Source organism: Monodon monoceros, unplaced genomic scaffold, assembly GCF_005190385.1.
Source record: "Monodon monoceros isolate NGI ecotype Baffin Bay Population unplaced genomic scaffold, NGI_Narwhal_1 Super_Scaffold_10, whole genome shotgun sequence".
NCBI lineage: Eukaryota > Metazoa > Chordata > Mammalia > Artiodactyla > Monodontidae > Monodon > Monodon monoceros.
The window spans coordinates 43,885,064-43,912,622 of NW_021703766.1; the positions used below are offsets into that span (position 1 = coordinate 43,885,064).

Sequence of the window (27,559 nt, forward strand, 5' to 3'; positions counted from 1 at the left end):
GGTGTTAATTCCCATGATAACAAGAAAACCTGGACAAGGTAAAAATCATACTTTCCTATGGGACTATCTAGGAGTGGTAGTAGGGAGTTCCCTGGCAGTCCAGTGGTTAGTACTCCACGCTTCCACTGCAGGGGGCACAGGTCTGATCCCTGGTCAGGGAACTAAGATCCCACATGCCATGTGGCAAAAAAAAAAAAAAAAAGTGGTGGAAGCAGGGAACTGAATTCCTGATAAAAATAAGCCCTTGATAGGTAAACAGATTGCGGCATGACTTTGCATTCTTGGATGCGGTGCATGGTGTGGGTATGGATATGGATGGATGAAGGTGTACGCCTGACAGATGAAGAGACTTTGCAGAGATAAAAAGAAATTAGTAGAGCCTAAAGATACTTAGGACTTTTTGGTTGGATAAGAATCTGGAGAAAACCCAAATGCAAAAGATATAAAAAATACTATCAACCAACTTTACCTAACTGACATTATTTAATGGTACTCTCAATCAGCACAATACACTTGCTTTTCAACGACATAGAAAACACTAAGATAGACTACATGTTGGGCTATAAAATAAGATTCAGGTATTGTCAAAGGAATAACATACAGATTATATTCTTTAACACCGAGCTAAATAGAGTTCAATGGTTTTAACTTCAGGTGTATGATTCACCTAGAATTAATACTTGTGTATGATATGAAGCATAGATTAAGGTTCATTTTTTTCCTCACATAAATAGTCAGTTGTTCCACAACTTCTTGTTAAAAAAGACTTTCATCTCTTCCATTGAGTTGCTTTGGTATTTTTATCAAAAATCAGTTGACCATATATGTACACCTTTATATTAGCAATGTACAATTGTAAGATGAAACAAAAATCAGTTTATAATAGTATCAAAAAGTATAAAATACTTAGGAATAAATTTGATAAAAGATATGAAAGATCTTTCTATGGAAAACTACAAAACATTGCCAAGGAAAAAGACAAAATCTCTTTTTTTTTTTTTTTTTGTGGCCACACCTCGCAGCTTGTGGGATCTTAGTTCCTGGCCAGATATTGAACCCAGCCCTGGCAGTGAAAGTGCTGAGTCCTAGTCACTGGGCGGCCAGGGAATTCCCTCGATAAGATCTAAATAGATGGAGATATCATGGCTGTGGATTGGAAAACTCAATGTCTTTAATAAAATTTCCCCAAATTTATCTATAGATTCCAATGCCATTCTAGTCAAAATACCAGCTTGCTTTTTATTTTAAATTGATAGAAGTTTTCTAAAATTTGTATAGGAATCCAAAGACCTAGAACAGCCAACATCGGTATTGAAAAAGAACAAATTGGAGGACTTGTATCTGATTTCAAGACTTGCTATAGAGCTATGATAAACCAATAAAGACTGTGGTGTTTGCAAAGGATAGATAAATAAGTCAGTAGAGTAGAAGAAAAAGTTCAGAAATGGACCACAACAAACCCCAGAGTTCAACTTTTTCCTCCTAATTTTCATTAACGTTTGTGAGAAACACACTTGGGAAATGTTTACTTAACTAAAATACATGAGTAAAAAGTAGAGTTTAGGAGATTGTTGTAGGTATTATTTGGGGTTAGGAGATTTCCATGTCTGTAATATTAGATCCTATAGAAAGTCTCTAGTTAGTCCTGCTCTGCAGAAGGAAATGCCTCTCACCAAAGATGTCATAAATCTTTCCTTCCTCTGTAACTTCTCCTCCAGTCATATCTTATGAGAGACTGAATTATGGTAATGTTTACAAGAATAAGTGATATACATTAAATTGCATCATTAAAAACGTTTGAGAAAACCAGTTATTTTTAGTCTAAGGAAGAAAAATCTCCAAGAATTGAAGACTTTAAAAAGACAGAAAATGTATCTGGAATTTCAGTTCAGCACTGGCTTTGTTTCTAGTTCTGTTTTAATATTTGAATAGGTGCTGTCAGAAATAGAAATTTTCTTTTTTCTTACATGTATACACTTTTAATATATCTTTTATTATATTCCTCTACCAAAATTACAAGAATAATATATTTAGCCACAACTAGTAAAAAATGAAAAAACATATAAATAATATCTGCACCCACACCAATTCTTTCAGACCTATGTACAATTTCAACAAAGCTTATTTACCTTTTCACACCTTTCTCCTTGCTCCTACCAACATTACACACATATCTGATTTGTCTTTGTTCAAAATTTTTTTTAATTTTTTAAAAATTTATTTATTTTTGGCTGTGCTGGGTCTTCGTGGCTGCACGCAGCCTTCCTCTAGTTGTGGCGAGCAGGGGCTACTCTTCGCTGCGGTGCACGGGCTTCTCATTGCGGTGGCTTCTCTTGCTGCGGAGCACGGGCTCTAGAGCGCAGACTCAGTAGTTGTGGCGCACGGGCTTAGTTGCTCCGTGGCATGTGGGATCTTCCTGGACCAGGGATGGAACCTATGTCCCCTGCATTGGCAGGCAGGTTCTTATCCACTGCACCACCAGGGAAGCCCTCAAATTTTTTAATGGCATCAGGCTATGCACTATTTTCTCTAACTTGCTTTGCTCAAACAAGTCTAACTTGTACATTCCCCCAGATCAATAAGTATAATCTTACTCTTTCTAAGATTACGTTGCACATTGTATTCCTGATGTTGGTTATTTGTGCCTTTTCTTTTTCACTTGATTAGTCTTTGTGGTTTATTACTCTTTTGAAAGAACGACTTTGTGCTTTCTTGATACTCTCTATTGTGTGGACGTTTCCAATTTTATGTATTTTTCTATTTTTGGGTTTAATTTGCTGTAAAATTCTCATATCATTGATTTTCACCATTTCTTCTTTTCTAATATGTGTATTTACGACTACAAATTTCCCTATAAACTTTACCTCATCCCATTAAGTTTTTTACATTTTACTTTTATTATAATTTAAATAATTTTATAAATTCAACCATAAAATTTTCTTTGATCTGTGTTTTTAAAAAACTCTTTATTTTGAAATACTTTTAGATTCACATTACGTTACAAATACACATATAGGGAGATACCATGTACTCTTCACTCATTTTCCCTCAAAGGTTATATTTTGCATAACTATAGTACAATATCAAAACCATGAAATTGACATGGGTACAATCCACGAAATTTAACCAGTTTTCACCAGTTTTATATGCACTCATTTCTATTTGTGTGGTAATAGTTCTATATAATTTTATCAAGGGTATAAGTTTCATGTAGCCACAATATACAAAACTGTTTAATCCCCACAAGGCTACCTTATGCTACCACTTCATAGCCACATCCACCCCTTCCCACATCCTTAAGCCCTGGTAACCATTAATCTGTTTGCCATTTCAATAATTTTCTAAATTTCAATAATGTTATATAAATGGAATCATATAGCATGTAATCTTTTTGTGATTGGCTTTTTTTCCCTCAGCATAATTGCCTTGAGAGCCATCCAAGTTGTTGCATGTACCAGTTTGTTCCTTTTTATTGCTGAGTATTTTTCCATGGTATGAATGTACCGCAATTTTTAAACTATTCTTCCATTTGAGGACATTTGGATTATACCATGTGTTTGTCATTACTATTTTCCTCTTTCTTGAATTATCCTAGATAAAGAACTTTTTTTTTCTACTTCCTGTCTCTTTTAGCTTGTTAGTTATGAAATTTTGATTCTTTTTCAATGGTTACCATAGAAAACACAGCATGCATCCTTAGCTTAATGAAATCTATTATACATTAGTGCTTTTATGTCTCCTCACAGCATAGAACATTTCTTTTTATTTACTCACACATGCTTTTTTGTGATATTGGTATTCTTTAATTTTCTACAAATTAAAAACCCTATGAGATACTATTATTATTTTATACATTTCAATGTTCAATTAGATTTACTGATGTATTTGCCATTTTCATTGCTCATTTATTCCTGCATCTCTGTGCTTCTCTCTGGTCTCTCTCTCTTTTTTTTTTTTCACCTTTTGGCCATGCCACGCAGCACGTGGGTTCTTAGTTCCCTGACCAGGGATCAAACTGGTGTCCCCTGTCATGGAAGCGCGAGTCTTAACCACTGGACTGCCAGGGAAGTCCTCTCTCTCTGGTTTCATGTTCCTTCTGCTGAAGAACTCGTTTAGTATATTGTTTTATTGTATTTCTGCTAATGATGAATTCTTTGGAGGGGTTTTGGGGGGTTGGGGGAGTCTTTTTATTTTGCCTCCATTTAACATACTTTTTTGTCATGCAAAACTTTAAAAACACATATAAGTAGAGAGACTAATATATTTGTTGTGTAGCCATCACCCAGATTCAACCATTATCAACTCATTGCCAATCTTGTTTTATCTATTCCTCTACCCATTCAACCCCTTCCCCAATTATTTGAAGCAAATTTCAGACAGATTTAATTTTTCTTATAAATATTTTTAAACATAAGAACTATTTTTTGAATGACATATTCATAATATCATTATCATACCTAAATATTAACAGTAATTCCTTTATATAATCACGTGTCCAGTGAGGGTCCAAATTTTCCTGATTGGTTCTTATTTTTTTTTTTTTAGCAGTATGTTCAAATCAGGAAATCAGGATCCAGAGAAATTCCATACATTGCCACTGGTTGGTTTGTTTTCTAATCTTTTAAAAAAGGTTTCCCCCTCCCTTTCTTTCTTCTTGCAACTCTTTATTCATGAAAACCAGGTAATTTGTTCAGGAGTTTCCCAAAGTATGAAATTTGCTGACTCTATTCCCTTGGTTTCCTCTGTCCCTGGTATTTCTTAAAAACTGATAGAGCTAAAGCCTTAATCAGATTTTGGTTTAATGTGTTGTTGTTGTTGTTGTTTTGTTTTGGCTGTGCTGCGTGGCTTGTGGGATCTTAGTTCCCCAACCAGGAATTGAACCCAGGCCCTCGGCAGTGAAAGCGTGGAGTCCTAACCACTGGACCACTGGGAAATTCCCTAGAATGCATTATTGACTCCCAAATTCTTCACACTTCCCTGAATCCACCCGTGTTTCCATTATCTCTTACTGCATAATGAATCACCCCCAAATTTGGTGGTTTAAAACAATCATCAGTTATTCTCTCATGGTTTTGCGGTTGACTAGAGCTTAGCTAGGCAGTCCGCTCTCAGGTCTTTTCATACATTTGCAGTCAGATAGTGGCTCATATTTGCTTTCACTTTAAAGTATTTTATTTATTTATTTGGTTGCGTTGGGTCTTCGTTGCTGCGAGGGCTTTCTCTAGTTGCAGTGAGTGGGGGCTCTTCTTCTTTGCAGTGTATGTGCTTCTCAGTGCAGTGGCTTCTCTTGTTGTGGAGCACGGGCTCTAGGCGCGCTCGGGCTTCAGTAGTTGTGGCACGCGGGCTCAGTATCTGTGGCTCGCGGGCTCTAGAGCGCAGGCTCAGTAGCTGTGGTGCACGGGCTTAGTTGTTCCGCGGCATGTGGGATCTTCCTGGACCGTACTTCGGCAGGCGGATTCTTAACTACTGCGCCACCAGGGAAGCCCTTGCTTTCACTTTAGATATTTCTTGTTTTTGTTTTTTGTTTTTTTTTCTTGTGGTACGCGGGCCTCTCACTGCTGTGGCCTCTCCCGTTGCGGAGCACAGGCTCCGGACGCGCAGGCTCAGCGGCCATGGCTCATGGGCCCAGCCGCTCCGCGGCATGTGGGATCTTCCCGGACTGGGGCATGAACCCGTGTCCCCTGCATCGGCAGGCGGACTCTCAACCACTGCGCCACCAGGGAAGCCCTAGATATTTCTTGTTTTAATGCAACATGAAGTGGTCATCTGTAGAGTCAGTTCATTCTTGGTACTTTGTGATTCTCAATTTGTAGAACTATTTCTACTCTATCCTTCATTTTACCTTCCCAAGCATTTTCAATAACTGTTCACTTCTTGCCTTTACTTCTTTATACTTTGCTTCCCATTGGGTGATCATATTTTTCATCACCTAGATTTCAACACCTTTCTTTTCAAGTTTCAACTTTAGTCTTTTAATTCTTCCATGTTTCAGAACCACTTATTGATTGTGTTCATGAGCTGTAACAATAATCTGTTTCATTATAACCTACAAATTGTTCTCTTTCATCCTCTGTTAACCAAATTTTCAGAAAAGGAGATCTGATTAAAATGAAGAGGTGTTTATTTGGGGTTTGTTAGGACTGCAGCCAAGGAGATACAGATTTAAGAAGCACCTAAACTGTGTTCTGCTGGACTACAGAATGGAGGAAGCTTATAAAGGCAAAAAACCACAAGTTTACATAAATTGCTTTTCAAGAGTTAGGATTGGAGCTGGCACGAAAAGAGTGCTTGTTAAGCAAGGCTTGGTTGGGGCTCGAAATGATTACACAGTTTCAAAGTTACATAGCCACACAAATATAAGGTTATAGCTAGCAGCTGCTAGCAGATATTGTTTTGAAAACTTGGCTGGTGGTGTCCTTGAGTTTGATATAGTTCAAAAAATTCAAGCTCTCAGTGATGCAGGAATATGTCTGAAACCACGTCCACAATGGCCACATAGCTCCATTTTTTCCCCCACTTTATTTATTTTTTATTTTTATACAATTTTTAAAGGTTACTTTCCATTTACACTTATTACAAAACATTGGCTATATTCCCCATGTTGTACAATACATCCTTGAGCCTATCTTATACCCAATAGCTTATGCCTCCCACTCCCCCACTCCTGTATTTGCCCCTCCCCTCCACTGCTAACCACTAGTTTGTTCTCTATATCTGTGAGTCTGCTTCTTTTCTGTTATATTCACTAGTTTGTTGTATTTTTTAGATTCCACATGTAAATGACATCATGCCGTATTTATCTTTCTTTGTCTGACTTATTTTACTTAGCATAATTCCCTCCAAGTCCACCCATGTTGCTACAAATGGCAAAATTTTGCTCCTTTTTATGGCTGAGTGATATTCCATTGTACATATATACCACATCTTCTTTATCCATTCATCTGTTAATGGACACTTAGGTTGCTTCCATGTCTTGACTATTGTACATAGTGCTGCTGCTACTGACCAGGGTTCCTGGACTCTTTAATCAATAGAAATTGATAAGAGGCCAGATGAGAAATTCAGGCAAGGCTTTATTGGGACTCATGCTGCAGCACAAGGGAGCAAGAACAAGTAGCAGACATCCTTGCCCGATCCTCAAGGAGGGGCAGCTGGTCCCTTAAATGCGTGAGAGTAGGAGCCGATCAGTGGGTTGGGCCATGTTCAGGGATCATTTGCTCCCAGCACCTCAGGGTTTTGGCCTTTTTGTATCTTATTGTTCATAATCGCCCTGACTCTGCATGTGTGCAGTTATTTTTAGTCTCTTATGGTTTCCTTTGTATTTTGTTGCTGGAGGAGACATTTGTCCAAGCGCAAGCACTCCAGTATAGAGTCCCAAGTCCCAGGTGCCAGCCTCTCTCACTGCTATGAACATTGGGGTGCATGTATCTTTTCAAATTAGAGGGTTTTTTTTTTTCAGATATATACCCAGGAGTGGGATCACATGGTAACTCTATTTTTAGTTTTTTAAGGAACCTCTGTACTGTTCTCCATAGCGGCTGCACCAATTTACATTCCCACAGACAGTGTAGGAGGATTTCCTTTTCTCTGCACTCTCTCCAGCATTTATTACTTGTAGACTTTTTGGGGATGGCCATTCTGATCGGTGTGAGGTGATACCTCATTGTAGTTTTGATTTGCATTTCTCTAATAATTAGCAATGTTGAGTACCTTTTCATATGCCTGTTGGGCATCTGTATGTTCTCCTGAATTCTGTGCTGGGTTTAACAATAAAAGCTCATGTTGAGTGCTACACATGGTATGGGAGGATTTCTGGGTAATTTTCTTAAAAGCAAGATTCCTGAGTTCGTTTACTTCACTCTATTGCTATTCCTTCATTTTTCTTCTTTTCTCTCCTCTTCTCATTTGTAGTTGACTTTTTTCCCAAAGTTTGAGACTTTCTAGTATTCCAATCTTTACCTTTTCGAGGCTCAGAATTTGAACCACTGTCACTCTCTACTTGTAACAGGGCAAAACAAGAAGCAGTGGTGGAGGGGCTTCCCTGGTGGCACAGTGGTTGAGAGTCCGCCTGCCGATGCAGGGGACATGGGTTCGTGCCCCGGTCCGGGAGGATCCCACACGCCGCGGAGTGGCTGGGCCCGTGAGCCTATGGCCGCTGAGCCTGCGCGTCCGGAGCCTGTTCTCCGCAACGGGAGAGGCCACAGCAGTGAGAGGCCTGCGTACCGCAAAAAACAAAACAAACAAAAAAAAGAAGCAGTAGTGGGAACAGAACTAAGTACCACTGAGGCTATTGTAAAGATTTTTCTTTTAAAATACTTGTGTCAAGAATAAGTCCTCACTCATGAATGAAAGCTAGATTTCACCCATAGACTCCTAACTGATGTTCCAAAACACATTCGCACAAAGTACATAGAGAAAGATAGAGTGCTGGGTGAGATCTAACTCAAGCAGAGTAGCGGCTTCAAAAACTGGAGGGTCCCATGAACTGGCAGTGTCTCTAGGTCACAGCCACAGCCCAGGCACATGGGCCTGGGGTCAGGCACTGGTCTCTCATGTTGAATCCCCATCCACCTGCCCTGGGCACAGCAGAGTGGCCACATCACTTCAGGGGCTCCAGAGTGGGTGCCTACCTATATTGCCTTTTGTGACCTATCCTTGGATGTCATATACTATCATTTCCAACCACAGGCTCAACTAGTTCAAGGAGAGGGACCACTGAATTTCTCTTCTTCTCAAAGTCATATTGAAAGAATACGTGAGAAAGGGAGATCTTATTGCGACTATTTGGGAAAAAAACCAATGAGTCACAACACTCTTGCCTTGAGTGCACTATGTGCGAGATATAGTTTCCCTGCCCTTTATTTTGGATTTGGCCATGTGAGTTGCTTTGGACAATGTGCACATTCTGAGCCTAGGCCTTAAGAGGTTTTGTATATTTCCACTTTCCCTCTTCACTTTTAGCCACTGCCATGAGAAATATGTGCCCTGGCTACCTTACTGTCCAGAGACAATGAGAGCTGCCCCAGTCAAATCACCTCAGCTTAACCCAGCAAGGAAAAGCTAACCCCCAGCCAACCTGCAGATGTGTGAATGACTATAAATGCTTGTTGTTTTAAACCAACTTTCTCACATTTCTTTTTTTTTAATTAATTAATTTATTGTTTGGCTGTGCTCGGTCTTATTTGCGGTACGTGGGATCTTCATTGCCACATGCGGGATCTTTAGTTGTAGCATGTGGTATCTTTAGTTGCGGCATGAGGGATCTAGTTCCCTGACCAGGGATGGAATCCAGGCCCCCTGCATTGGGAGTGCAGAGTCTTAACCACTGGACCACCAGGGAAGTCCCAGATCTCTTTTTCATGGAGAACTTAAGGAAGTTCTTTGTGGCTTTTTTGATTGACCCCAGTTAGCCATAATACCCTAATTGTGCAGAATAATCTTTATCAATTATTATCACTTTGGACCCAATACTCAAGAGGCTAAAAAGAAAACAGCTTCATTTTTGTCTCTCATTGTCTCTTTAAACATGCTCAGTGGAGCTAGATCTTCTTTGATCCACTTAAAATTTAATTAGAGATCATGATTTTTCTGATCACTCCTACTTACTACAAATGGCTTCAGCTCAGTAATATAAATATGTAGTCTTCATGGCAGATTGAAAATTAAAACTTCTGCTTTGATCTGCTTGCAGTTTATGGCAAATCGTGTTTTCCAAAAATGGCTATGACTATATTTTTGTTTCCACATGGTCTTCCAGAACCTTGCCACTTTCCCATCAGGAAGTGGAGTCCATGTCCCCTCCTTTTGAATCTGGATGGGCTTTTAAAACTGTGAGTAAAAAAAAAAAAAAAAAAAAAACTGTGAGTAAGTGGAAATGATGTTATGTGATTCTGAGGCTAGACATAAAAGGTGTTACAACTTCCATCTGGATCTTTCTTGGGACTCTTGCCTTGAGAACCTTGAGATGCAATGTAAGATGTCTGAGGCTACCATGCTATTAAGAAGTTTAAACTAGCCTACACAGAAATACCACCTGGAGAAACCCTGAGATTACATGAAACAAGAGATGTCCAGCCAGCTCCCAGTTGCTCCTGGAACTTCACACTGTTCCACGTTCAGCTATCATGAAAAATCTGAGCCAGAGCTGTCCAGATAGGCTGTTTCTGAATTCCTGACCCAGAGAAACCATGAAAGATAATAAATGGTTGCTGTTGTTTGAAACCACTAAACTTGAGAGACTGAATATACAAACACAATACCAGATCGTATACGACAACAGAACTCTGACCCACAAACTCTGCAGTAAACAGCTGGTTTCCAACCAGAAAACCAAACTACAACTTTGGCAGAACAGTCAGAACTTGGTCAATACCAGCTTCCCTATTTTTTGCCTCTGCTTCCAACTCAGAACCAACCAGAGAAAGCCAAACCATCACCCCCAAACCAATCACATAAGTTGCACTGCTTGTAGTTGGCCCACCTCCAGCTTCTCTATGCCAATAACCTCCATTCAGAATATACCTGAAGCCTTCCCTTTTTTCACTATAAAGTTTTGCCACTCCTCTGCCTGCCTTTGAGTCTCTGCCAAACACAAGTGACCGTGGCCTGTAATACCAGTCATTTGAAACAACCTAAAGATAAAGAGAAACATTAATTACATAAGTGGCATGTAGAATTTACAGAATATTGTGGAAAGCCCCTTAATGTTCAATATACATCTGATTTAAAAAGTAGGTTAAGAAAATACAAATATTTATGTGAAAGGATATTAGTTTAAATATAACTATGTCTAAATACAGAAATTACTGTTTGTCTATTTATTTATTTATTTATTCATTCATTCATTCATTCATTCATTCCTGGTTATAGACGGTGGATGGAGGCACCCGTGTGGTTTTGCATGTCCAGTCCTAGCAAGGTGGATGATCCCACGTGAGACTTCGAGTTCACCTGTGACGGCCTCGCCACGCCCCCATCGCACCTTGGGGCGGGCCTTGGAGAGCGCCCCAACCTGCGCAAGGTCTTCTGGGAGATGTAGTCCCGCCGCCTGGCCGCGTCTTCTGCCTGCGCACGGGCACCACCGGCTGGGCCTTCTGGGTACCCGGCGCGGTTAGGTCGCGCTGGTTCCGTGGAACAGCGGCTGGTGAAGGACCCGTGGCGACCTCCATGCCCAATACCTCCAGGCCTAGAGAGGTGAGTCCCCTCGCTGGCTGAGGACAGCAGGAATAGCCAGGGGTCCCCGGGCCCTGCGAAGGGGGAACGTGAAAACCGAAGGTCCGGGAGTCGCGGGGTCCGAGGGGCGACACAGGGGCTTCTTGGTTTTATTGACGTGGGGGTAGATGGCTGCGACTACCATTTACCCCCATCTACTACCAACAAGGGGATGGCGTGTCCCCTTGTTGGTGGGCCTCCCGGCATCCTTGGGTGGGGGGTTGGAGGCAGGGGTCCTTGGATTTAGGGGAGAGCCCATGACGGGCATTTTGGTTTGGAAGGCTCCGCTGGTGCATTGCAACCCCAGGTTGGTGGGGACAGGACAGTGAGGCAGGGTCCAGGGATTTGGGGGTGTCGACTGAAAAAAAAAAGCACAGCCTAAAAGTTGAGAATTATGTTTTATTTGGTGAGCTTTCTGAGGACTTAAGCCCAGGACCCAGTCTCTTATCTCTAAGGCAGGGGTCCCCAACATCCCGGCCACCACCGGGTACAGGTCCGCAGCCTGTTAGGAACCAGGCCGCACAGCAGAAGGTGAACAGCCGGCGAGGAAGAGAAGCTTTGTATGCCGCTCCCCATCGCTCCCCATCACTCGCATTACCGCCCGAACCATGTCCGTACCCCCCCACCACCCCGTGGAAAAATTGTCTTCCACGGAAGTGGTCCCTGGTGCCTAAAAGGTTGGGGACCGCTGCTCTGAGGGACTGCTCTGAAGAGGTAAGGGGGGGAGGTTTGCAACAAAAACCAGGCAGTTGGAACATCAAAAGATTACTGTTAATTAGGAAAAAACCAGACATCTCAAGTTAATGAATTTAGCGCTTTTCTATGTATGGGAAGATGCGAGAGTCTGGGCTCATTGAAATCGTTCCTTTGATATGCACCTTAGCTATCTAGGGCCAGTATCCTGCTTTTCTCCATCGTGAATCCCTTCAGGGTTCACAGTTGTGGGTGGCTGCAGTGGATACTGGCTTGCTGGCCACAACATCCTTTGTTTACTGATATGGCAGGCGGCATTCTTAGTCCACTGGGGGAGCGTATTGGGGCTGTATGTTCTGAGGTGTTTGAGCAGTTAGATCTGTGCATGCCTGGGTTTGGGAGATGTGGGGAGGAATTAGGAAGTGGGTGCCCCTGGGTTTGGGATATAGTGAGGGTCATGAGTCTTGGTCTTTATGGTGACAATATGTTCTGACATCCCTTAGTTTGGAGGTGACTTGGACTTTGAGGAGGAGGGCCAGAGTCTTGGATCCCCCCTTTTGTTGTAGATGCTCCTGTGAGGCCACCTTCACCTCTGACTCAGAGGGCTTTTTCTATAAGTGAGCCAAGGGGTGTGTTATCAGAGGGATGGACAGATTGTGCTAGCCACCAGGGTGGGCTCTTCCCCCAGCCAGGCCCTCTATGAATTGCCAAAGGCCTGCTGCCACTTTGCATCTGAGAAACCCCAGAGCTTAAAGTGGTCAGCAGCTTCTCTAAGCTTCCCAGGTGCTGTGGAGTTAAATGACCTTCCCCTGGGTACTTGCCTCTGGGGTAGCAAAGCCAGGAATATCACACCTATAATCACCTCCACAGTTATCTGCAAAAGAGAATTCTCCACACTGTTGGCCAGTGAGGGCTGTAGGGGAGTTGTATTTCCTTTGTTGTCTCTTTGGAAGTTATAGTTCCAGGTTTTAAAGGTGGAGGTGTCCCAGTTGTGAATTTGGTATCACAGGTGATTGTAAGTCACAGGCCTGGCTGTAACTCTGCAAAGCCTCTCTGAGTGCAGAGGTTGCGGGATGAATATGCTCTACGTTTTCCTTGGTCTTTCAGGTCAAGGTTGGCTCATGGCTCTTTTATTTTCCTTTAGGTAAGGGTGGATCTGCAGAGACTGAGTATGAAGATTTCTGGCATGTGACTCAGTCCTCATTGCTCCTGGCTCCCCATTCTGCCCTCTTTGGAATCTGCTGGCCCTGAGAGTTCTGTGAAAAGAGGAGAAAATGGCCCCAGGATTCCTGGCAGCAAGGCCCTCAGTGAGTGATTTTTAACCTCTTTCATGCAGTAATCCCTGTCCGCAGTTAGATGACATGTTTGTTCAGTGCCTCGAAGTGCCCACCAAGGCTCTGAGACAAACATGAAACGTGGCACAGCTTTGGGAAACTCCAGAGGAAAGCCCACTCTCTCTCCTCAATTTACCTCCCCCTTTGACCCCATCAGTATCAGAGCTCTTGGCACACCTTAACCTTTGCCCCTACTTTCCATTAATTTAGTCCACAAATGGTTCACCCTCTCTTCCACATGCCCTGGTGTGCACTGTGTACATTGGGAAGTATTGTCTTTTCTTGAGGGCTTGTAGGCCTTGTTGAGGTGGTTTGTTTGTTTGTTTTCCTTACTGCAATGGATTTTAAAATTTAAGTGGTATTAAATTAACAAGAATTGCAAGAATAGTACAAATTACACCTGTATACCCCTCATTCACATTCATCAATTGTCAACTTTTGGCCAGTTACTTTATCATTCCATCTCCATATGTGTATTTGTCATTTTCTGAATCATTTGAGAGTAAGTTGCAGACATCGTCTTTTACCCCTAATTATTTCAGCATGCATCTCCTAAAAACAAAGACAGTCCCTTAAATAGCCATAGTATAATTCAGGGAATTTAACATTGATACAGTACTATTGTCTAATCTCCAATTTATAATAATAAACATTTGCCAGTTGTCCTAATAAGTTTCTTTATGCCCCACATCCCCTGCCCTTACATGTCTTTGGTCTTCTTTAATCTGGAATACTTTCTTAACATTTCTGTCTTTATTGATCTTGACATTTTTGAAAAGTACAGGCTTGTTATTTTAAATGTTCCTCAAATTGGATTTGTCTTTTGGTTCTTCATGATTAGATTAAGATTACACACTTCTGGCAGGAGTAACACAGAATTGATGTGTCCTCAATTTGTCATATCAGTTGGCACAGAATATTGATTTGTTTCATTATGTTACAAACTTTGATCACTTAATTAATGTTGAGTCTGCCAGGTTTCTCCACTGTAACTTTTCTATTTGAGGATTGGAGAGGAAGGGAACAGATCTCTTAAGCTGGATGTCACTATCATGTGGAAGGCATATCAAAATGGGACAGGGAGGGAATAGAATCTTATATAGAAGATGGCCACAGTGGTCCAGATAAGAGCTGATTGTGTCCTGGATCAGGGTGATCACAGTGAAGGTGGAATGAAACAAAAATATTCAAGGGCTTCCCTGGTAGCGCAGTGGTTGAGAGTCTGCCTGCCGATGCAGGGGACACGGGTTCGTGCCCCGGTCCGGGAAGATCCCACATGCCGCGGAGCGGCTGGGCCCGTGAGCCATGGCCGCTGAGCTTGCGCGTCCGGAGCCTGTGCTCCACAACAGGAGAGGCCACAACAGTGAGAGGCCCGCGTACCGCAAAAAAAAAAAAAAAAAAAAAAAAAATCAAGAGTTAATGGTGGGATGGCAGTGGGGGAGAACTTCCCTGGTGGTTCAGTGGTTAAGACTCCATGCTTCCAATTCAGGGGGCCCGGGTTCGATCCTTGCTCAGGGAACTGGATCTCGCATGCCACAACTAAGAGTCCGCATGCCACAACAAGGAGTTCACATGCCACAGCTAAAGATCCCCCATGCTGCAACTAAGACCCTGTGCAGCCTAAATAAATAAATATTTAAAAAAAAAAAGAGTATGGGGGGAATCAAATCAATGAGATTAGGTATTTAATTGAGGGAGGTGTCAACTATAGATTTCTGAGTTTTGCAACTACATGCATGGTGGTATGATTTTCTGAGATAGGAAATAGCAGGGTTACCAGATACTGGGGGTTATGTGTGGAAATGGGGGATCAGGAAGTGTGCCAGAATCCCAGAAAGAAACAGATAACACACTCATAAGGAATGATCAAAGAAACTTTCATGAAGGGACTATTTATAAGTTTTTCAGAGACCATTGTGGGATGGTTTCAGCATCCCTGGATTAGCAACGTAATGGAGCCCTTACCACTACAGGCTGAAATGGTTAGGAAAGAGAGCAGTTCCTGGAACCTGGTTTCTTCTATGACCCTTTGGTTATTTGGGAGTATGTTGTTTAATTTACACATATTTGTGATTTTCCTAAATTTTTTCCTGTTATTGACTTCTAATTTCATTCAGTTGTATTCAGAGAACATAAACTTTGTATTATTTCTGTAATTTTAAATTTGTTAAGATTTGTTTTATGACCTAGCATACGTTCTATCCTGGAGAATGTTCCATGTGCTTGAAAGTTCCATTATTATTGAAAAATATATATATTCTGTTGTTGTTAGCTGGAATGTTCTATACATGTCTGTTAGGTCTAGTTGGTTTATAGTTTTTTCAAGTCTTCTGTGTCCTTGTTGATCTTCTATTTAGTCATTCTATTTATTATTGAAGTTGGAATATCAAAGTCTCCGACTGTTACTGTTGAATTATCTGTTTCTCTCTTCATTCTGTCAGCTTTTGTTTCATGTATTGTAGTGCTCTGTTACTAGATGCACTACATGTTTATAAACATTATATCTTCCTGATGGATTGACCCTTTTATCATTATAAAATGTTCCTCTTTATCTCTAGTAACATTTTTTGTTTAAAGTGTGTTTTGTCAGATATTAGTATAGCCACTCTAGCTTGCTGTGATTGCTGTTTGCATGCTATGTATATCTTTTTTCACCTTTTAACTTACAATCAGTTTGTATCTTTGAATCTAAAGGGTGTCTTCTGTAGACAGCAACTAGTTGAATCATGTTTGTTTTTTTTAATCTAGTCTGACAATCTCTACCTTTAGGTTGGATTTATAGGAAGCCATTGATGTATCCTTTTGTTTCTAAACGAAGAAGTACTTTCTAACAACTTGCAGAAAGTATATAGTAATAAGTAATTGTTTTCCTTTAAAAATTACCCATTGAAAAACTCTTTGCACATTCTATAAAACTGGCCTGTATTCTTCTAAATTTTAGTGTTATAAAAGACAAAGAAAAGCAGAGGAACTGTCTAGATTAAAGCACACTAAAGATACATGACAGTAAATTGCAGAACTTGATCCTGAACTGAGTCTTCTATCAGGTTAGAATATTTTATAAAGGACATCATTAGGATAACTAGAAATGGAATATTTTTGATTGATGCAATGCTTTTTTATGTAATCTGTGACATTTCCTGAATTTGGTATTTGCACTGTGGTTATGTAAGAGAATAGCCTTATTCTTAGGAAATATACACTGAAAGATTATGGGGCAAAGGGGCATGATGTACATCTACTCTTAAATGGTTCAGAAAAAAATTATGTGTGTGTATTTGTACAGAGAGAGAGTGAGAATGGTAAAGCAAATGTGGCAAAATGTTTTAACAAAAAGGTGAATCTGGGTGTAGGGTATATGGGAGTTCTTTATATTATTCTTGTGACTTTTCTATAAGCTGAAATTACTTTCAAATGAGGTTTTTAAAAAGCTGTTTGAAAATGATGGTGCATTTTGTTGATAGAATACTATGCAACCATAATGAAGGAGGAAGAAGCCTTTTAAGTACTAATATGGAATGTCCTTCTGAATATATTTAGGAAATCGTGATTGTGGTGGTAGTTACACAATATAGATGTTTGTCAAAACTCATCAAACTGTACCCTGAAAATGGGAGCATTTTACTGTGTATAAAGTATACCTCAAAGTTAATTTTAAAATACAACTCTATAGTTAGGGGAAAAAATTGCAAACCAATGTGCATAGTATGCTATTGTTTGTATGAAGAAGAGAAAAAAAGGATATGTGACTTTTTCTTGAACGTATGCATATTTAAGGACGGATGCATAAAAAGTGTTTAACTTTTAACAGAAATGCTTATTGTTTAAACTTAAATGCACATTACTAAGCTGAAAGAAGCCAGTTTGAAAAGGTTACATGTTGTATGATTCCAACCATATAACATTCCGGAAATGGCAAAACTATGGAGACAGTAAAAAGATCAGTGGCTGCTAGGGGTGGCTGGGAGAGGGAGAGATGAATAGGCAGAGGATTTTTAGAGCAGGGAAAATACTCTGTATAAAAGTATAATAGGACTTCCCTGGTGGTGCAGGGGTTGAGAATTTGCCTGCTAATGCAGGGGACACGGGTTCGAGCCCTGGTCTGGGAAGATCCCACATGCCGCGGAGCAACTAGGCCCGTAAGCCACAACTACTCCGCCTGCGCGTCTGGAGCCTGTGCTCCACAACAAGAGAGGCCGCGATAGTGAGAGGCCCGCTCACTGCAATGAAGAGTGGCCCCTGCTTGCCACAACTAGAGAAAGCCCTCGCACAGAAATGAAGACCCAACACAACAAAATAAATAAATAAAATAAAAAATAAATAAGTTTTAAAAAGCCCAGCATTAAAAAAAAAAAAAGTATAATAGTGAATACCTGTCAATATAAATGTGTCCAGATCCATCGACTGAACAAGAGTGAACCCTAATTTAAACTAAGGACTTTGGGTGATTATAATGTGTCAGTGTAGGTTCATCAGTTGTACCAAATGTACCATTCTGGTGGGGGGGGTGTTGATAATGTGAGAGGCTGTGCAATCTGGGGAAGGTTGTGGGGCAGGGGTTTTATGGGAAATCTCTGTACCTTCCCCTCAATTTTGTTGTGAACCTAAAACTGCTCCAGAAAATAGTCTTTTTTTTTTAATTTTTTTTTTAAGTTTAACAGAGGTTGTCTCCAGGGAGGAGAGATGGGAAGAGGGAGACTTTTGTCACTATATGTATTTTTACACATATAAACATATGCACATTGTAATACTTCTTCAAAAATAAAAATAGGGCTTCCCTGGTGGCGCAGTGGTTGAGAGTCCGCCTGCCGATGCAGGGGACACGGGTTCGTGTCCCGGTTTGGGAAGATCCCACATGCTGCGGAGCGGCTGGACCCGTGAGCCATGGCCGCTGAGCCTGCGCGTCCGGAGCCTGTGCTCCGCAACGGGAGAGGCCACAGCAGTGAGAGGCCCGTGTACCACAATAAATAAAAAAATAAACAAACAAATAAATAAATAAATAAAAAATAAAAATTCTTGGAAAAGAAAAGCTATTTGAACAGAAAGGAGTTTAGGAAAGTGATAGTTTTAGATCACAAATTTACAAAAACGAAGAGTGTTTTTTATAATAACCGTAACTGGTTAGGAAATTAAATGAAGGGGGACAGATTCACAAAAGCAGCAAGAATATCAAACACATTACTTTGAACCTAAGAAAGAGCATGCAGGATCTTTAAGAAGAATCTAACAAACTCTCTAAGGGACAAGAACGTTACCCATTGTTCTTAGATTTTAATAAGTGATTTAAAGTTCCACATGTATTTGGAGCAACATGAAATGGTTTTAAATTAAGAATCTTATAGAAAAATAGATGTTTCAGAACTTGCGGGAAAATACATGTATATAACACATGCACGAACTTTTATCTGTGTCAAGAATATGCTGTTTGTAAAATACATGAACATTTAGTAAGCTCTTAATTTACCACTCTCTCTGTGTTGTAGATTTTAGATCTAGATTTTTTTTTACTGAGTTAAAAGTGCAAAGGAAATGTGCAAAAATTATGACACCCTTTAAGGTAGCAGTAGAAATACAGTCTAGCGTATAAATCAAGAAGTGGACTGTTCAGGGACCTTTGGCATTTTTCAGAGTATTTAATTTTTAAAGGCTTTTATTGTAAATGTTAACGAACACAAGGTAATTGGAGAATTTTTGGAAAGTCTAGAAAAGACAGAAAAAGAAACTCATAATTCCACCAGTTTTCAATAAAAAAGTAGAAAGTGGAACGTGAAAGGTCCCCCATTTATCCAAAGGTAACCATTGTAAACAACTTGTTCTCTCTTTCCAGAAATGTTTTTTGCATCTGCTCCTAAACCCACATGGTACTGTGCATATAGTTTCTAAGATGGAAATATTAATAATCTGCAGCTTGCATTTTTTTTCTCCACACATTGTAACATGGACCTCTTTCTAAGGTAATCTATAATGTTATCTTCTCTTTAAAGAAGTTTTAAAAACTGGGTGTTGGGCTTCCCTGGTGGCGCAGTGGTTGAGAGTCCGCCTGCCAATGCAGGGGACACGGGTTCGTGCCCCGGTCCTGGAAGATCCCACGTGCCGCGGAGTGGCTGGGCCCGTGAGCCATGGCCGCTGAGCCTGCGCGTCCGGAGCCTGTGCTCCGCAACGGGAGAGGCCACAACAGTGAGAGGCCCGTGTACCACAAAAAACAAAAAAAAAACCCAAAAAACTGGGTGTTATTGCATGACTTTGCTAATTAGAGTTTTTTAGAATCACCATAACTTATTAAATTTTTGCAAAAACTTTAAAAAGTGAGATGTAAATTACATGCAATACATTGCACAAATCTTAAGTACATCTTGGTGAATTTTTACATATATATACACAGCAATGAAATCACCACCCAAGTAAATATACAGAATATGTATGTCACCTTATAAAGTTCCCTTTGTGCTCCCTCCCAGTTTCCCCCATAGGCAACCACTATTTCTGATTAGTTTTGCCTGTTCTATAACTGCATAAATACAGTTTGTACTCCCTTCCCCCAGCGTAATATCTCTGAAATTCATCCAGCTGTCACCTTAACATTTTGTTATGTCACTTCTTATTCCGTAGTTTATATTTGTTTAAAAAGAAAATAGCTTAATATTTTGCTTGTTAAACATATTGCTTGTTGTAAATAGAAGAGTACAATTGGATATAGAGTTGAACCTGGAATTATCCTGTGTCCAATTTCCCATCCAATGCATTGAGAATCATTTACATCTATGTAAAATACTCATACTTAAAAAAAAATTTACAAAAGTAAATCTTAACACAGTTTGGCTGCTTTCTCTGTAAAGTTACACTAAAGTTGCCTTTCTTTGTCAGTATATACAGAGCTGCCTCATTCTTTAGCAGACATTCAGTATTGTGTGGTCCAGTGTGGGTGTACTTTCAGATAACAAAGTTCTTCAGTATTACAAATGTAACTACAATAAATATCTCTGCACTCATATCTTCATGCTCTTGTGCAAGTCTGACATTTAGAATTGGAAGTGTGGGACCAAAGGTGTTCTGTACATTAAAAAACTTTTTTTTAGTGAACTGAATTTTTTGTATTGAGGATTAATTGACACATGATAAACCGCACATAAATTGTTCAATTTTATATTCATATATATATTCATGAATATATATGAATATATTCAATTTTGACATTTTTATACACTCATGAAACCATCATCTCAATCAAGATAATCAATGTATCTTATCACCCCCCAAAGTTTCCTGGTTCACTTTTGTAACCCCTGCTTCCTGACCCTCCCTGCCCCCTCAATTTGAAGGATACAATCAAATTGCTCCCCCCCAGAAGACTGTACCTATTTATGTTCTAACAGCATATGAGACTGATCATTTTCCTACAGCCTCACTAGTGATAAGGTTTTCAGATTTTAAAACATATACTGATCTGATAGCTAAAAAGAGAAATTCAAGTATTTCACCAGTTCACCTTTTGAGAATTGTGGGTTTGTATCCCCAAAGTGGGAGGTTTCCAGGAAATCTTCACAGAGGAGGCAGAATTTGCTGCCCTGTGACTTGATCAACCTGTGAAGCTACAGTCCTGAGAAAGTCAGAGCTGGGTACCCCTAGGAAGTAGGGTTATGCCTTGTACACAGTGGATGCTTAGTAAACGCTTATCACCTTAACTGTGCTTTAGTTTATTAACTGTGCTCTCACTTAAATAGAGAAGTCCAGGACCCAGCCTGAAGTCCGGGCTGCTGGGACATCTCCTCTCCTGCCTACAGGAACAAAACAGCTACCTGAGCATGAAGGCTGCAGGAGGTCCCCCACATGCAGGAGTTCCATCTTTCGTGGAGACCACATCTCCTGAAACTCCCTCTGGATGTTCCAGGTGGAGTTTGGAGAGGCTGAAGAGAGATTCCCTCAGCAGAGCTGCTGGGACTGAGGGGATTCCCCTCCTAACAGGGAGGGCAAGATGTGGGACCATGTAGAAGCTGGAGTGACCTCAAAGAGTAAGGAGAAAGGTGAGAGTTAAATCATTACCAGGGCACACAGCAGGTATTCAGTAGGTTTTTGCAAGGAGGGAGGGAGAAAGTGTCTGGGTCGAAGGGCCATCTGTAAAAGTAGAAAGAGAGGAAAAGGCTTTCTAGGGGAGGGCCTAGAAAAGTCAGGTAATGGTAAACAAGGACCATTGTTACCAGCTGAATACAATGTGCCCCTTCTCCCTTCTTGGTAACTAAGATACTGGTCTGCTTCAGTGAGCCAAGTTCATTTTTCACTGCTTCTTTCTTCTTACCCAGCACTGCCTTCTGAGGTTTCTGCCCTTCTTCAGGAAGAGGAGGAAATGCCCAAATTACAGGTAAATTAGAGTCCACCTTCTCTCCCTCAAAATATCACCCACATACCTCATTTTGGGGATTGGGGAAGGAGAGCAATATAACATGTATATTGTGCTGGCCCTGGGCTAGACATATGTTACTCCAGTTTCTCAACAAAGTCTGAGCATTGCTGGTAGGAGTGACAAAATGGTGCAATATACTTTGGAAAACAGTTTTAGAGTTTCTTATATAATTAAGCACACACTTACCATTGACCCAGAAATCCCACTGTATTTACCCAGAAGAAATGAAAATAGATGTCCACACAAAAATCTGTATGTGACTATTAGCAGCTTTGTTTATAATAGCCCTGAACTAAAAACAACCCAAATGTCCATCAACTGATAAATGGATAAAATGTGTTAATCCATATAATTAAGAACTACTCATTAAAAAAAAAAAAAAGGAAACAACTGCTGATACATATAAAAACATGAATGAATCTCAAAAGCATTATGCTGAGAAAAAGTAAGCCAGACACAAGAGTACATACTATGTGACTGAGACAGGCTGGGCCCTCGACCTTTTGCTGCAGTGCTTGCACCTGGGCAAACGTCTCCTTGAGCAACAAAATACAAAGAACTATAAGGGACTAAAAATAACTGCATGCATGTGCAGTTGGGGCAAATTCTGGACAAAAGATACAAAAAGACCAAAAAAACTCAGCTGCCACTTCTGAAGAGCTGGGAGCAAAAGCTGGGTACTGCACATGCGCCCTGCACTCAGCACCACCAAAGGGTTGGGCAAAACACCTAAGCCACCCCTCTGGCCCAACCCCTGGACACACCCTTACCCTCACCCCATATAAGGAAGCAGCTCGCTTTCCCCGCCTCTGGGAGCAAGGGAAACTTGTTTGTTTTTGCTCCCCCTTGCTGCATCAGGGACCCCAATAAAGCCTAGCCTGAATTTCTTATCTGGCCTCTAGTCAATTTCTATTGATTGGGGAAGAACCCCAGTTGGTATCAATTCCATTTATATGAAGTTCTAGAACAGGCTAAATCTATAGCTGTTCTGTGCCTTCTCCTATCTCTTCAGCTCTGAACAAACCCCTCCTAGTAGAGAACCCCATCTTCCCCACAGTGGTAGCCACTATTCTGACTTCTAGTACTGTAGATTAGTTTAGTCTGATTTTGAACTTTTTAAATAGAATCAAGAGTACATACAGTACTCTTTTGTGCTGGTTTTTTTTCAATATTATGTTGTGAGATTGATGTATATTGTTTCATGTATATGTAGTTTGTTCACTTTCATTTCAGTATAGCAGTAGTTTCTAAAACTTTTTGTTTCAGGACCCCTTTACACTTTAAAAAATGGCTTTTATTATGTGTGTTATCAATATTACCAGATTGGTGGTTCAAGCTAACAAAAATTTAAAATATTTATTAATCCATTCAAAAATTAATCCATTACAGTTAATGTCACATTTTATGAAAAATACTTAATTTTCCAAAACAAAAAAAACATAAAAAAGAAGAATGGAAATGTTTTATATTTTTGCTGATCTCTTTAATGTCTGGCCTAATAGAAAACAGCTGGAATCTCACATCTGCTTCAACATTTTCTCAGTTGCAAGATCACACGACATGTAGCCTCTATATTGTTGTAAGAGAATGAGAGTGTATAAGCCTTGAGAATTATTATGAAAATAATATTGACTTTACAGACCCCCCTGACAGGGTCTTGGGGAACCTCATGAGTCCCTGAACCGCAGTTTGGGAATTGGTACTGAATATTAGTCCTTCATGTGACTCTGCCAGAGTTCATATATCCTTTCTATTGTGAATGTGTGAGTGGGGATTTGGGGCCCATAATAAACATTGTTAATATATAATTATCAGAGGGATGTTTCCTATATAGCATTTCTTATTAACCAAAGAGTCCTTATTGTTGATCTATGTCTTGTTCCTTCCCACACATCTATCCACTCACTTTTCTTGCCAACTGGAATTCCCCACCTCCCTTCCCTCTATTCACATTTTAACCATCCCACAAGGCTGGTACCTGGCTTTCTCCATGGTACCTGCCCTCCTGGCCCCAACCCACCTTGGACTCCTTCTCTGGACCCTTCCTCAAGTAAATCTCAAGCTGATTCTGATTCATAGAATGTTGTGTGGATGATACCTCTGAAATTGTGTAGCTTTTGGTGTACTGTGGTTGAAGTTTGAGTCTTCTCACCCGAAGAGACTTTAAGGGCTGAAGCGTTAAAAAAAAATGTACCTCATGCATCTTTTCAATCTTCTACATGATATAACACAATCAAGTGCATGGATGTGTGCCTAAGTTAGTCTAACTCAGGACCCTGGAAACTCTCAGGACCACTTATGGATGTCACTGGTGCTTGTCAGTTGCATTCCTCTGTGGGAATGGGTATGTGTGAGGGTGACTTTGTTTGTTGTTTTAGGAGCTGGTGACGTTCCAGGATGTGGCTGTGGACTTTACCCAGGAGGAGTGGGAGCATCTGGATCCCTCTCAGAGGCACCTGTACAGAGAAGTGATGTTGGAGAACTATGGGAATCTCATCTCCTTGGGTGAGAACAGCATCTTCCTGAACCCATCTGCTTTCTCTCGGGTTCAGTTGTATAGAGTAAATCCTGAGGGGATTTGCATTTGGGGGTCCACATATTCCAGATCCCTTAATGGTAGTGGGTATCAGATTTGAGAGTGCATAGAAATACCTGAGGTGAAGGCAAGAAATGCCAGTTCCTGTCCAAATTAAAGGAGACTAAAGAGATAAGACAACTAAATGCAGTGTCTTATTCTAGATAGAAAATATCTAGGAAAATAGTGCTAAACGGAACATATTTGAGACAATTGGCATCATTTACAAATTAACTGTGAACTAGATACTAATACTGCATCAATGTTAAGTTTCCTGATTTTGATGGCTGTACTGTGGTTATGGAAAAAAATGTCCCTGTTCTTAGGAAATGTGTACTGAAAGAATTTAGTCATAGAGAGCCATGGGGCCTGTAACTTTCTCTTAAGTGGTTTAAAAAAGAATTGTGTGAGAGAGAATAATAAAGTGAATGGGCCAAATATTAACAATTGGTGACTATGGGTTAGGGTTCTACAGGCATTCTGTTCTGTGTATCACTCTTGCTATCTTTCTCTAAAATAAAATGTTATCTGAAAAACCTATGTCCCTAGGTTCTATCACCAGGGCTACTGATTCAGTGGATTTGGGATGGAGTCTGCATTTTTGATAAGTCTCTTCAAACCACACTTTGGGCAGTGCTTCTCTGGTGGACACACAATCATTACTGCCTGTTCACCCCACTGAGAATTATTACTGTTGTATATTGCAAATAGGCCTCTTCACTGAAGTTCCTGGAACTCCTGGAACCATTGTTTTTCTCTGGGGAAGAAAATATTTGTTTGTTTTTTTCTTTATGTGTGTGTGTGTGTGTGTGTGTGTGTGTCTACATATATATAAATATAAAATGTGATTTTGATGCGCAGTGGTTTTATTCACCTTTCCCAGTCTTCATAGGACCTTCACGAATACCAAGTGATAAGATTGACTTATGGCACGGTCCTTGTCCACATCATATTGCCCTAATCCACCAGTCTTTCCCCTCAAGCAGGACGTCTGCTGTCCAAACCAGAAATGATTTCCCATTTTGAACAAGAAGATGACGTGTGGATGGAGAAAAAAATACCAAGAAGCTCCTATTCAGGTGAGAACCAGTCAGCCAGGAGAAAATGCCATTAATAATCCTATGAATCCATGAAGGGATGGGTAGCAACTTCAAATATATATATTATTTGACTTTTCATGCTGATAATTTAATTAAAAATATTTAAATATTTATTTGATTGGAGGCAAATATCTTTTTTTTCTTTTTTTAACATCTTTATTGGAGTGTAATTGCATTACAATGTTGTGTTAGTTTCTGCCATATAATAAAGTGAATCAGCTGTATGTATACATATATCCCCATATTTCCTCCCTGTTGTGTCTCCCTCCCACCCTCCCTATCCCACCCCTCTAGGTGGTCACAAAGCACTGAGCTGATTTCCCTGTGTGATGCAGCTGCTTCCCACTAGCTATCTGTTTTACATTTGGTAGTGTATATATGTCAATGCTGCTCTCTCACTTTGTCCCAGCTTACCCTTCCCTCTCCCTGTGTCCTCAGGTCCATTCTCTATGTCTGTGTCTTTATTCCTGTCCTGCCCCTAGGTTAATGAGAACCTTTTTTTTTTTTTAGATTCCATATATATGTGTTAGCATACAGTATTTGTTTTTCTCTTTCTGACTTACTTCCCTCTGTATGACAGACTCTAGGTCCATCCACCTAACTACAAATAACTCAGTTTTGTTTCTTTTTATGGCTGAGTAGTATTCCATTGTATACATGTGCCACATCTTCTTTATCCATTCATCTGTCAGTGGACACTTAGGTTGCTTCCATGTTATGGCTGTTGTAAACAGTGCTGCAATGAACATTGTGGTACATGATTCTTTTTTTTTAAATTTATTTTATTTCTTTACTTTTGGCTGTGTTGGGTCTTTGTTGCTGCGTGTGGGCTTTCTCTAGTTGCAGTGAGTGGGGGCTACTCTTCGTTGACGTGCACAGGCTTCTCATTGTGGTGGCTTCTCTTGTTGCGGAGCACGGGCTCTAGGTGCGCAGGCTTCAGTAGTTGTGGTACGTGGGTTCAGTAGTTGTGGCTTGCGGGCTCTAGAAGGCAGGCTTTGTAGTTGTGGTGCATGGGCTTAGTTGCTCTGTGGCACGTGGGATCTTCCTGGACCTGTGTCCCCTGCATTAGCAGGCAGATTCTTAACCACTGCACCACCAGGGAAGCCCCATGACTCTTTTTGAATTACGGTTTTCTCAGGGTATATGCCAGTAATGGGATTGCTGGGTCATATGGTAGTTCTATTTTTAGTTTTTTAAGGAACATCCATACTGTTCTCCATAGTGGCTGTATCAATTTACATTCCCACCAACAGTGCAAAAGGGTTCCCTTTTCTCCACACCCTCTCCAGCAGTTATTGTTTGTAGATTTTTTGATGATAGCCATTCTGACCGGTATGAGGTGGTACCTCATTGTAGTTTTGATTTGCATTTCTCTAATGGTTAGTGATATTGAGCATCCTTTCATGTGTTTGTTGGCAATCTGTATATCTTCTTTGGAGAAATGTCTATTTAGATCTTCTACCCATTTTTGGATTGAGTTGTTTGTTTTTTTGATATTGAGCTGCATGAGCTGCTTGTATATTTTGGAGATTAATCTTTGTCAGTTTCTTTGTTTGCAAATATTTTCTCCCATTCTGGGGGTTCTCTTTTCATCTTGTTTATGGTTTCCTTTCCTGTGCAAAAGCTTTGAAGTTTCATTAGGTCCCATTTGTTTATTTTTATTTCCATTTCTCTAGGTGGTGGGTCAAAAAGGATCTTGCTGTGATTTATGTCAAAGAGTGTTCTTCCTATGTTTTCCTCTAAGAGTTTTATAGTGTCTGGCCTTACATTTAGGTCTTTAATCCATTTTGAGTTTATTTTTGTGTATGGTGTTAGGGAGTGTCCTAATTTCATTCCTTTACATGTAGCTGTCCAGTTTTCCCGGAACCACTTATTGAAGAGGCTGTCTTTTCTCCATTGTATATTCTTGCATCCTTTATCAAAGATAAGGTGGCCATATATGTGTGGGTTTATCCCTGGGCTTTCTTTCCTGTTGCATTGATCTATATTTCTGTTTTTGTGCCAGTACCATGCTGTCTTGATTACTGTAGCTTTGTAGTATAGTTTGAAGTCAGGGAGTCTGATTCCTCCAGCTCCATTTTTCTTTCTCAAGATTGCTTTGGCTATTCAGGGTCTTTTGTGTTTCCATACAAATTGTGAAATTTTTTGTTCTAGTTCTGTGAAAAGTGCCATTGGTAGTTTGATAGGGATTGCATTGAATCTGTAGATTGCTTTGGGTAGTACAGTCATTTTCACAATGTTGATTCTT

The 27,559-nt window shown here is 40.3% G+C and overlaps 2 protein-coding genes across 2 annotated transcripts in view; both read left to right on the forward strand.

The window, feature by feature from the left end:
• LOC114889413 (zinc finger protein 383) overlaps positions 1-27,559 on the forward strand; it is a 49,125-nt gene that overhangs the window by 14,162 nt on the left and 7,404 nt on the right. The gene's annotated exons all lie outside the window — the stretch shown is intronic.
• Positions 11,048-25,299, forward strand: LOC114889465 (zinc finger protein 568-like). Its single transcript, XM_029212773.1, has 6 exons — positions 11,048-11,193; positions 13,049-13,211; positions 21,020-21,259; positions 21,536-21,594; positions 24,015-24,141; positions 25,095-25,299. Exons 3-6 carry the CDS (start codon positions 21,211-21,213, stop codon positions 25,235-25,237), a joined length of 378 nt encoding a protein of 125 aa, XP_029068606.1. The 5' UTR covers positions 11,048-11,193; positions 13,049-13,211; positions 21,020-21,210; the 3' UTR covers positions 25,238-25,299.